The sequence below is a fragment of the Oryctolagus cuniculus genome, chromosome 7 (assembly GCF_964237555.1).
Source record: "Oryctolagus cuniculus chromosome 7, mOryCun1.1, whole genome shotgun sequence".
Taxonomy (NCBI): Eukaryota; Metazoa; Chordata; class Mammalia; order Lagomorpha; family Leporidae; genus Oryctolagus; species Oryctolagus cuniculus.
In genome coordinates, this window is record NC_091438.1 from 84,682,029 (window position 1) to 84,694,838 (window position 12,810).

General features: G+C 42.6%; 1 protein-coding gene across 1 annotated transcript in view; it reads right to left on the reverse strand.

Moving 5' to 3' along the window:
* CLCA1 (chloride channel accessory 1) overlaps positions 1 to 10,551 on the reverse strand; it is a 32,248-nt gene extending 21,697 nt beyond the window's left edge. The window contains exons 1-4 of the mRNA XM_002715528.5: positions 10,346 to 10,551; positions 6,618 to 6,758; positions 6,294 to 6,441; positions 3,418 to 3,523 (exon numbers count right to left, since the gene is read on the reverse strand). Of these exons, the coding sequence (XP_002715574.2) occupies positions 3,418 to 3,523; positions 6,294 to 6,441; positions 6,618 to 6,758; positions 10,346 to 10,507 (557 nt within the window). The 5' untranslated portion in view covers positions 10,508 to 10,551. The remainder of the gene's footprint in view (positions 1 to 3,417; positions 3,524 to 6,293; positions 6,442 to 6,617; positions 6,759 to 10,345) is intronic.
* Positions 10,552 to 12,810: the final 2,259 nt, after the last annotated feature.

Sequence of the window (12,810 nt, forward strand, 5' to 3'; positions counted from 1 at the left end):
TTAAAACACCTTAATATGTGAATCTATTTAAAAAATAATATAGTTAAATATTATTTCAAATGTTATTTTAGCAATTTCATATATTTTTATACTTTAATATATATTCAACCTAATTAGTTTCAGTTCTCCACAATTCATCAATACTAAAAAGATGCATTAACACCAATGAATAAACAAAGCTATACATAAGATTTTTGACTACATTTCTAAGTTTGCCACATGATTGAGCTGCGGAGTAAAGGGTTAGATCCCACAGATTACATATTATAAAGCCTGTTATTATTTCCTTAAAATGGATTTTTAAACATGAAATTGCTGGGTCAAGAAATGAGAAAAATGGTAGGTATTTGACATCTGTCATACAAATTGCTTTCTAGAAAACTTCCAATTGATGCCTCTAACAATCATGTATAAGAGCTCTCATCCTATGCACAGTAACTTACTAGGTAATAAACGACTTTCATCTTTGTTAAATTTGCATCTCTTTGACCAATAGTAAATAGGAATATTTTAAGTGTTTCTTGGACCTTTTTATTTTGTTTTCTTTTTATTAAGATTTATGTATTTATTTGAGGGGCAGAGTTACAGAGAGAGAGAGACAGACAGACAGAGACAGATCTGCCATCAGCTGTTTCTCTCCCCACATGGGCACAATGGCCATGGGTGGGCCTGGTTGAAGCCAGGAGACTAGAACTCTTCCGGTTCTCCCAGGTGGTTGGCAGGGGCCCAAGTATTTAGAACATCTTTGGATGCACTCCAAGGTGCATTAGCAGGGAGCTGGATTGGAGATAGAGCAGCTGGAACTCAAACCATCACCCTCATAGGGGATGCTGGCATCTCAGGTGGTAGCTTACTCTGTTGCACCACAATATTGGCCCTCGTTTTTATTTCTTCTTTTGTGAATTTTTTATTCTTGTTTATATGTTTTTTCTATTAGGGTGTTATTGTTTCACTGATTTTCAAAAGCTGTTTATGTGTTATAATATTAAGCTTAGTTTAAAAAAACTTTAAATTTAGGGACTAACACTGTGGCATAGCAGGAAAAACCACAGCATGCAGTACATCATCCCATGTGGACACTCATTAGAGTCCCAGCTGCTCCACTTCTGATCCAGCTCTCTGCTGTGGCCTGGGAAAGCAGTAGAAGATCCTTGGGCCCCTGCACCTGAGTGGGAGATCCGGAAGAAGCTCCTGGCTCTTTGCTTCAGATGGCCTAGCTATGGCCAGTGCACTCATTTGGGGAGTGAACCACTGGATGGAAGATCTCTCTCTTCCTCTGCCTCTCTGTAACTGCCTTCGACATAAATAAGTAAATCTTTAAAAAAAATTTTAATTTAAAAGCCTGTTTTTACAAATTTTTGCAGCAGATGGAAGACTTCTCTTGCTCTCTCTCTCTCTCTGCCTCTCTTCTCTCTGTGCAACTCTGACTTTCAAATAAATAAATAAATCTTTAAAAAAATTTTTTGCAATAACTTTTTCTGTTTTTTATTTTTTTATTTAGCTTATATTTGGTTTGTGTGCCATGAAACTTTCACTTTATATGCAATCGTGTACATTTTAGTTATGTATTTTTCCATTTCTTGAATGCATAGAAGAAATTCATTCTATAGGGATTTACTATTTATTTATACTCTGGTTTTCATTATGATTTTTAAAATATTTGATGGGTCCATGTAATTGGAAGGGGATCTGTTAATTTTCCCCATATAGTTCAAATTATCATGATGTCTTAAAAAATCCTACCTTTCCACATGGATTTGTAATTCCTCCTATATGAAATAGCAAATTATATATGTGTATTATGTCTACCTGTCTGTCAGTCCATGTTGTTTCAATTCATACAGTTTTATAGTATATTTAAAATTTGCAAAGTAGAGCCCCCTTGATTAGTATTCCTTTTTGAAAATATTCTTAGTTACCATCCACTGAATGACTTCTAGGATTTTCACAATAAGATAAAAATGGATGTCCTTTTAACTAGAGTTTCATAAAACCTATGTATTAATTTTGCTTGAACTTATTTCTTCCATGGATTGAAAGTCTCTCAATTTATTTTAGTTTACTTTTAAATAATTCAGAAGGTTTTATAATGTTTTAAGTGTGTCCTCTACATTTCTTTGAGTTCTTCCTATTTCTACTATACTGTAATTGCTCTTTTGAGTAAAATAATTTTTCTACTATATTTCTAAATTAGATATTGCTAATATGAGGAACAATTGAATATTTATTTTGTACCTGGTCATCTTACTGAATTCTCTTGTCAATTTTAATTTTAATTTATTCCCTTGGGTTTTCTAAGTGGCCCACACATCATCTGCTTAAAAAGCCATTTTTTCTCTTTTCTTTTGGTATCTCTTTTCGTATCTCCCAGGTTTCAAGTGTTATTGCATTGGATACAACTTCATAAGCAAATTTAGATAATGGTGGTAATAGCAGCCATCTTTATCTTATTTCTGAGAATGTCTCTAGTCATTCGCTATTAAATATGATGGCTTTCAATAGACAAAATATATCATGCTAGTAAGTAACCATCTGTTGTGGGCTGTATTATCATTTTTGTAGTTGCTTTGATTGCTTTTAAATCTTAAAATTCATTTAAAAGTTTAGAAAATAAATAGCACAAACTATTAAATATTATTAAATATACTATTAAATACTAAAAATTTGTTTTTAAGAGGACATGGTTATCAAGTTAGTTTTGCTAATGTGGAAAAGACATGCTGCATGTGTCTGGCCCAGCCCTAGCTGTTGCAGGCACTGGGGAATGAATGAGCAGACAGAGAGCTCTTTCTTCCTCTCTCTCTCACTCTGCCTTTCAAGTAAATAAAGTAGGTCTTTTTTTTGAGAAGTCAAGTAGATTTGGAAGTCCCGTCACTTGATGTCTGCACTAGCTCAGTCCACGTGCAAGGAAGCCACTGGTTGCAAGAACATGCCGGTAGAACCAGGGCAGCCACGAGTACTTCCATGTGTTGAGCTTGCTTTCTGCTGCTACTACACAGGGTTTGGTTCAAACTCAGAGGGGTTTGGTTTTCTTCTAATATTTGGATTATTTTTCAGATGAGTTCCACAGTCGCCATACCCATTCCTACTGATGGAGCCCACACAGATACCATTCTTCCTTTCTGGCCACGAAGAGTCTGGTTAGCGCTTGTTTACATCTCTGACTCTGGCTCAGGAAGACGAAATTTCTGTAGTTGACACACGTTTTTAATAAGGCAAATGATTTGGAGTAGAGAATTACATTAAGAAGCACTTGTAAACAAAAATGGTGGATTTGAGAAAATCTGAAAAGGACGGCACTAAGAGAAGAAATTAGAAAAATAAAAGAAAAACTGATGGTTTAAAAGTAATCAATGAAGGGGAAAATCGGTTGTAGTTTGAAACAGTTTAGGAAAAGTGAAATGAAAATATACATACCTTACTGCTTCTCTTTTCCCATTGGATAAGTAGAATTTCTCATTGTTATTGTACTCATCAAATACTCCCCATCGCAGATGAGCCCACTCGTGGACAAACACCCTACCTGTGAGGAAATGTTGTAAACACCTGATGACAATGGCAATGGCAACATTTCCTTCTCACACTGGGAGAAAACCATTCTTCCGAACATTTATGATGCTTTCATATTAATAACCATTAATGAAAGGCTTGAGTTCCTTGGAGAGATCTAAGGTGATAATTTTACATTTATGTAATACATATGTACTAACTTTGGCTTTATCAAATGTTTAGGCACCTGCTCGGTGCCAAGCAGTTCTTCATCCTAAGATGAAACAGCAGCCCTGTCCTCACGCAGCTCAGTCCAGTGGAGCACACACCAATCAGATGCTAAATGCTCAGGGTATAGGGGTTAAGTCCAGATCCTTTTTTTTAAAAAAAAAAAAGATTCATTTTATTTATTTGAAAGACAGAGTTACACAGAGAGAGAAAGAGCTTCCATCTGCTGGTCCACTCCCCAAATGTCTGCAACAGCCAGAGCTGAGCTGATCCGAAGTCAGAAGCCAGGAGCCTTGAGCCTCCTTTGGGTCCCCAACACGGGTGCAGGGGTTCAAACACTTGGGCCATCCTCCGCTGCCCTCCCAGGCTATAACAGAGAGCTGGATCGAAAGCAAAGCAGCCAGGACTAGAACCAGTGCCCAAGTGGGATGCTGGTACTGCAGCCCCAGGCTTTAACCCACTGCACCAGACCCCAAGTCCAGCTCCTTAACATGGAAGACTAAGTCCCTGATGATTCAGGCTCTGCCCCTCTTCACAACCCTAATTCCTGCTGCCATCAACTGCTTTCAAAATATTGTAATTGCAATGAAATCCTGATTTTATTTGCTGGACAGCACCACACACTTGCTCATCTCTGATCCTTTTTGCCCCCCTTCTTAGACTCCCTCTTCACCTGTCTCTGCCTGGAAGACTCTCACCCTTCTTTCAAAGTCAGGCTTTTACTCACCTGGAAGACTTCCCTGACATCCTCAGACGGGACTGGGTACCTGCTGCTCTGCAACTTCATTGCATCTCACTGTGGCACTTGCCATCTTGTAAGGTCATTGCTGAACTGCTGCTTCCTTTCCAGTCTCCCACACTGCACACCTGTCTCCATGAGAACAGGTGATCTGACCTCTACATTGTCATAGCTGGGCACACAGTGTCCAGAACTTAACAGATAGTCAGTGAAAATTTCTTAAACTTGGATGAATCTCAGTGACTGCAATTTTTCAGGGATGTAAATTCTAAGGTAGGTTGGACTTAGAGGGCTCGGGGCGGGACACACTAAGGAAGTGTTGATACTTCACACTGAGGAACAACTACTGATCTCTAAAAGGGAAGGGAGGGAACTGGCATTGTGCTGCAGTAGGTTAAACTGTTGCCTGCACTGCCAGCACCCCATATCAGAGCACTAGCTGGAGTCCTGGCTGCTCCACTTCCAATCCAGCTCCCTGCTAATGTGCCCGAGAAACGAGTAGAAGATGGCCCAAGTGCTTGGGAGACCCAAGACCCAATTGGAGTTCCAGGCTCCTAGCTTTGGCCTGGCACAGGCCCAAACATTGCAGCCATCTGGGAAGTGAACAGTGGATGGAAGATCTCTATCTTTCTCTCTCCCTTTCTGTCACTCTGCCTTACAAATAAAGAAATAAGCTCTCTTTCACAAAAGATAAGGGAAGATTGTGAGGGAGCAGGAATGGAGTGATAGTACAGAAAGGAGACATTGTGAATGAATGACATGATACATGGTTATGACAGTCAGCCAGGGCTCAGGAGAGGGAGAGCGTGGGTAAATCAATTCAACACATATCTATTGAGTCATACATTGAGAATTTTCTGTTCCTTCTATGGAGATGAAAGGGAGTGTTCTAGAACAACAGAGCAGTATGTTTGGCCCCTTTCTAATAAGATCTTTAAGTGCTTTTGTCCACTTGGAAGTGGGGCATGAAGGCACCAGGGTTCTTTTGTATGTTTTTGCTGCCTTGTTTGTTTAAATAAAGAAGTCAAGATAATTCTGGGGGATCATAACCTTTTCGCAGTAAAGAAATTCAAGGGGCCGGCATTGTGGTGTAGCAGGTAAAGCTGCTGTCGGCAATACAGGCACCCCATATAGGATGGTTTGAGTCCCAGATGCACCACTTCCAATCCAGCTCTCTGTTAATGGCCTAGGAAAAACAGGGGTGTATGGTCCTTGTGCTTGAGCCCCTGCACCAATGCAGAAGATCCAGAAGAAGCTCCTGGCTCCTGGTTTTGGCCTGGCCCAGCCTTGACCTTCGCAGCCATTTGGGGAGTGGGCTAGCAGATAGAGGGCCTCTCTCAGTCCCTCTCTTTCTGTAACTCTGACTTTCAAATAAACAAATAAATCTTTTTTTAAAGCAGTCTTGAGTTCCCCTCTTGCCCCTGTTGCATCAAAATCTGCAATTTAACAAAATCTTTTAGAATTTGAATGTAGTCTGAACGCACTGTGGATGTCTGCCATCTGGTGGCCACCACACAAATTGCAGGCAGATTTTTATTCCTCTGAATGCATCTCCTTGCATCTCCACAGAAACTGATTAGGCATTAAATTGTTTTACAATTATCATCTGGTATGACAAAAAATGATAAAAATTAAAATACTACATTTAAAATGTGTAAAAGTTGAGAAATTGAATTTCTAACTGAAAATTGGACTATACTGAATTCCGACTATAAGTGAAAGAAAATGTTATCTCAGTGAATTTATATGCAGTAGTTTCCTTCACTTTTATGTGCTTACTCAAAGCAAAATTCTTACATCCTGAGAAATGTAGTTGAAGATTCGATATGTCCCGTACCTTGTGGTCCATATTCAGGCAGCTTTTTTCCTGCTATGAAGTCGGGAGTGAAGTGAATCCTTTCTCCCCGTTGCCCACACTTTCCTATCTGCTCAGTGTAAGGTTCGTCATTCCCTGCAGGATCTGGTGCAGCAACCAGGACATCAGCCTGAAATTTAAGAAAAATCTCTTAATTACAGCAGACTCTAAGCAAGCAGGTTGACCTCATTCACCCTGGAGTATTTTGAAAGCACTTCATTTGGTTGTAGAGTATTTTGATTTTAAAACCCTGCATTGCAGGTTGGGGGGTGTGGAATGGAACTTGAAAGAATTTCGTGTTCTCACATTTTTGTAGGTCTCCAGTTTTGGTCTCACATAGTCAGGTTTTGTCTTCCAGTTTTCAGGAATCAAAATGGCAACATGCTTGTAATAAAACCTTTTTCCTGTAGCTTCAAACAAGTACGGAGATGCCTGAGTCACCATGTCCTGGGAAGGAAGAAAACACGGTAACCATCGTGGCTGAGAGCAGACTGCATTCCCAGCCATTCATGGTCACGCCTGTACTTCACGTTTTCAAAGACAGCTGGTGTCAAGGTGGGAAGGGGAGCTGTGAGAATACTTTCCTGAACAGTATCAGTGAACTCCCTTAGCTGCGCCCGTCCTCTGCATCACCCTGTGCAGATGCTGGCCCTAACGTCACCGCTCACTGCAGGACACTAGGCACTTTCTAATTCTGAGCCTCAGCTGCCCCGTTTATAAGACAGAAAATATTGTAGTGACTAGCTGATAGGTCGTCATGAGGGGAAAGCGAAGCCTAGCAGGTGACGCACTAGGAATAATGTTTCCTTAACACCAGCGAAGTCAGTGATTAGCTTCATTTCATGTGATCCTTTGAGGATCAATAACCCTTTGAGTGAGAACTGAGAACTGAAGAGTATAATTTTCAAGGTCTCACAGCCAGCAGTAATGGAGAGAAACCTAATAGGATTTCAGCATCTGGTGCTTTTTGCAAAAATTCTGAAATTTAATTTTTTCAAGATTTATTTTATTTATGTGAAAGGCAGAGTTACACAGAGAAAGAGAGAGAGAGAGATCTTTCACTTGCCCATCCACAGGTTCACTGCCCAAGTGGCCACAATGGGCTGGGCCAGCCCAAAGCCAGGAGCCAGGAGCTCCTTCTGGGTCTCCCACATGGTTGCCGGGGCCCAAGGACTTGGACCATCTTCTACTGCTTTTCTCAGGCCATTAGGAGGAAGCTGGATCAGAAATGGAGCACCCAGGGCTTGAACTGGTGCCCATATAGGATGCCGACATCGCAGGCAGTGGCTCCACCAGCTATGCCACAGAGCCAGCCCCAGCTTGCTTGTTTTTAAAAGTGTTCTTAATAATTTGAATTTCGTTGCCCACCCCCCAGATTTTTAACAATCTTTAGGAGAATTCATCATTGTATCATCCAAAAAAATAAAAAGTCAGAATTACCAAAATGTTGGAAAGTGGGTGTATAATTTCCTGTGTTAGAGTGTGGCCACGTTGTGATTTGACTTGTGAAATATGAATACTTCTAGGAAGAATAAGTAGCATGGAAGCACTTGTTTTCTGTTTCAACAGAAACATCAACTGGAATAATCTTTTAGTGCAGGGACTCCTCCTAGTACTGGATATAATGTAAAGGCTCTGCAAATACTTGTTAAATGATTGACTAATTGATGGAATGAACAAATGAAGTGGTTACAGTGAGTGACACACTTAGAGCAGTGCCAAGACAAGCAGTAACTGGGCTCCCAGGCATTGAAGATATCCTGAAATACACAAGTGCTCACACTGTGTAATGTGTGTGTTTTGTGAGAGAGAGAAGCAGAGAGACAGGGAGAGACACAGTGACAAACAGATAAAGGGAGAGGGAGGGAGAGCCAGAGAGAAGCATGCTCTCTGGCTCTCCCCTGCTGGCCTTGGGAAGCATACTCGGTTTCTTCATCAACTATGGTTAACACTGGCGAGAGCAGGTGCTGTGGCTGGAGCTGCTGCAGCGCCACCTACCGGTCCCGTAGGGAAGGAGCGCTTGTGCTTGTGTTCCTGCTACAAGTGTTTAAAAAGCGGAATTCAAGGCTCTCTCCCCACATGGGCAGCAGGAGGAGACCCTCCCCCTCGGAAAGAAGGTCCCGGGAGCACACAGTGACGGGTCGCTGGGAAAGGAGACCAGGCTCTCCCAACTCGGGGGAGATACGTAGACTCTGCAGAGCTGGCGCACCAAGTGGGGTGGCCCCGGCTGTAGTCACGGGTCAGGCACAGTGGCTGAGCAGACAACTCCTCCGAAATTCTTTAGCGTCTCCTTCCAGACAGGGGAACAGGGAGAACCAAAGAACCTCACACCCAGCTTGTTTATGACTCGAGCTAGAAGTCTCATTTATAATTGTGCTGAGACCTGCGTTTCTCAGGGGGAAGACCCCCCGAAAACAATGAGGGATGAGCACTTCGTTGGGCGTTTGCTCTGCTATCTGGCCAGAGACCAAGACTCACGGCCACATTTTCCTCCCACATCTGCAGGGTTTGTTTCTCCACTTGGGCAATCAAAAACTCACTCGAAGTTTATGATTATTGAGAGAATTCAAAAGATGTGAACTTGTTTGCCAAAGCCACTCTGAAGGTCTTTGGGTTCAATAGATAAGTTTCATGGTGGCGGCATGGTCCCCACCATCCCCCATTCCCCGTGGCTGCATTCCTCAAGCCACAAATTCCTGGCAGGGTGAGATGATTCTCTCTCCCAACTCCGCTTCCCTGGGTTTGTCTCTGCTTACAGAAAGGGATCTCTGGGTCTGCTGGTCCTTGTGCTATTAACTTTCCATCAAGACAGAGAAAAGGGGGGCTGGTGGCCAGAACTACAGCCACCTTTTATTGAACTCTCATTATGTGCTGGGCACTATGTATACCTTTTTTAAAAAATTGTTTTCTAAGGGCCAGTGTTGTGGGGCAGCAGGTTAAGCCATGGCTTGGGATATCCACATCCCATATCAGAACTCCAGTTCAATCCCTGCCCTGCCCTACTTCTGTTCCAGCTCCTTGCTAATGTGTGTGGGAGGCAGCAGATGGTGGCCCAAGTTCTTGGGCCCTGCCACCTACCTGGGAGACCCTGATAGAGTTCTAGGCTTTTGGCCTCCACCTGGCCCAGCCCAGGCAGTTGTGGCCATTTGGGAAGTGAACTGGAAGATGGACGATCTCTCCCTCTCTGTATCTGATTCCTTCTCTGTAACTCTGCTTTACAAATAAATAAAATAAATCTTAAAACTTTTTAAAGTTTGAGATAATTTCAGATTTACTTGCAAAAAACTGTGCAGAATGTCTAGCTTCTCTCTATATGCATGCATTTTTTTAATCTTTGCTCCTCATGAAACCTGGTAAGAGAGGTCCTCATTGTTTGCATTGTGCAGATAGTGCCCGCAGAGGCACTGCAGCCAGATTCCAGAGTGGACGTTTTCAGAGCATTTTGTCTTATTCTTAGTTGTTTGTCGCTGTGCCAGAACTTCTCTAATCCCTCCACCTGACAGCAGGAAGCCTCTTATTCCCCCCACCCACCCCTGTTCCCAAGAGGTAACAAGGTGAGGTGCCGCCCCTCAGCTGCCCCCTGGAGGGGTCAGTGTCTTCTGAAATCAGGGCTGTGCATCCTGGACTCATATTTACCATTACAAGGAAGGGGGCTGGAAGTCAGACTAAAAGCAGCATTTGCTGTGTGCCTATGGTAGAATCAGACAAAGGATTTCTCCTCTGTGCATCTTATATTATCTGCCCAATGGAGCCGACTCTGTCTTCGTGTCCAACTGAATAACTCAGTCCACGGTCAACAGATACAGACATTATTTTGAAGCACCCCAAATGCACCAGGCTCTGAGTCCTGTGCATTGCCTTTGTTGTCTCATCTTCAAATGAAGACACTGCGGCTCAGACATAAGAATAAATTGGCAGTGTCGGGCAGCTGAAGTGGGAACTCACATTCTCTCCATCACGGCATTAGGCTTCCAGTGATAATTATCATTAGTAAACAGTTACCAAAGTACAGGTGATTGCCATTTTAAACCTACCTTTATATGTTGAATGAGTGTTTCATCTTCTGGCACATTGGGGTCAATGGCCATGACGATGCCTTCATAGCCATTGTTATTCAGCTGAATGAGCGAATTACTCAGGACCCCTTTTAGAAGGTGAAGGATCAAGATGAAGCCAGAACTCTTAAACGACCCCATTGCTGTACATCTCCCTTTGGAAAATGCTGGTAATGGAACTTTCTTTATCTCTCTCTATATATATACATTTATCTCAAAATATAGACACAATTTCCCAGGTGGTTTATTACAGGACTTTAACCTCTTGAAATAAAATTGTGTCATGAATGCATTTGTCTTCGATACGAGGTGATAACTAGTGTCTTAATTTGTGTACTTTTAAGTGTTTCAATTTAAAAGGAGTGTTGGTCTCGCCTTTGGCTGGGCCAGATGCTGGAGAGAGGGTGGGAGAAGCCACGTCCGGTTCCCTGGAAGCTGCTATAGAAAAAGCTGTTTGCTTCCTACAAATGTTTGCCCAGCTGGTGATGCTGACTCACAAAGCACCATCCCCAGCCCTTGCCTGCTTAGCAGAAGTCTCTTTGTTCTGCATATTCACCAATCACTCGTTAAGTATTAAACACAAGCCATATATCCAGTTTTCCCTCTTGGTGGTCTTCACGTATATCCTAATTAACCTTAACCTCGGCACTGCACGGCACTGCACGGCACTCCCTTCAAAAACCCATGTGCACCACAGCATGAGCAAACAGTATAGATACTCTGGAATATTTTATAATGAAGATAAAAATTTCTGTCTCACTTTGCAAAGCAAACTTCCTCATCAGATCCCTGCTTCCTCTATTCTACATCTTCTGTCAGCCAGCAACATTCAAATGAACATACATTATTTTGCTGAAATTAAATGTCACTCCACATATGAAATATGGACTGTCGGCTACATAGATTCTTCTTTTTTTTAGGTTTTATTTTATTAACTGAGAGGTAGAATTACAGACACACAGAGAGAGAGAGAGAGACAGAAAGAAAGGTCTTCCATCCACTGGTTCACTCTCCAAATGGCCGCAGTGGCTGGAGCTGAGTGACTCTGAAGCCAGGAGCCAGGAGCCAGGAGTTTCCTCCAGATCTCCCACATGGGTGCTGGAGTCCAGGCCTTGGGCCAACCTCCATGCTCTCCCAGGCCATCAGCAGAGAGCTGGATCAGAAGAGGAGCGACCGGGACTCAAAACAGCACCCAAATGGGATGCCAGTGCCACAGGCCACAGCACTGGCCCCTGCTGCAGAGAATCTTTTAAGTTCACCAAACCTCAGATGAAAATTCAGATTTCCTGTATGCAAATTATTATCCTTCATCCATACTTTATTTGGTCTTCAGAGAGTAGTAAGCATTGATTTCAGCTCATCTGTCCCTTTTCTTTGACAATCTCATGAAAAATTAAATCAGTACCCATTACAACATAACCTTAAGCAACTGGAAGTGAAGCATTGAAATAGTATGGAAGCAATAAATTATAAAGTGGTTATCCAGGTGATCCAAAATGCACTTCTACATAAAAATATGTACACCTTTATTTACATACAACATTAAAAAAAATAGGTCCCAAGATATCTGGACTACCCAACTTAAGTGTCTTTGCCTGTATTTCCTAGAAAATAGAGCCAGTGACAAGCTTATATGCTACTGGTTTATCTGAAAATTAATCCCAGAGCAGTGAGCGTGCGGAGAAGGGGAAATGAGTCAGAGAAACCTGGGAAGCGATGGGAGGAGAAGCACTACAAGTCTAGCCACTGAGAACTAACGGGGACACCCAGCTGGCCAGGTAGCAGAGCCACTTGCCCTGCCTTGGAGGATGTCTTCTCCAGGGCTACACAAAGGAACCACACGGTGGAGCTGTTCATGGGAGGAAGAGAAAGTGAGTTTGGCCCCTGCTCACCTTTTACTGACAATCAACTTCCCTGGCCCTTCTGCCCTCTAGCAGTTTTGTGGATTCCAAGATGTGTCTCAGGCAACAGAACCATTTGGGCCTGCAAGGCACAGACCATGCCCATGATGGAGCAAGGGACCAAGGGTACCGATGGTAGACCAAGAAAATCCAGTGATGCTCAGTAAAACCAACCCAATGCAGTCCAGCTCTTTGAATTCCTCAGATTCACGTTCATCATATCTAGTGTCAATGGGACAATGTAGGGTTTGTCCTTTGTGTGTGAGAGAGCTCAAGCTGTCACCTTTTCCCCACGAGAAGATGCAAGTCCAGTAATTCACAGACTGTCCTTCAGAGTGGTGGCCGATCACAATCTCCTAAGATACTTAAGGCAAGAGAGTTACAGAAATGGACTGCAGTGCCTGCTGCTGCTCCAGCTGGCTTCAAGGCCATTATAGGTATTTACAATCTCCCTTCTTTATCACCTGTTTCCCTCACTCCTAGCCAGCGCTTTGGCTGATCTGTATTGATTAATTGCCAGCTACGGTACTCCCATCCTTTCCT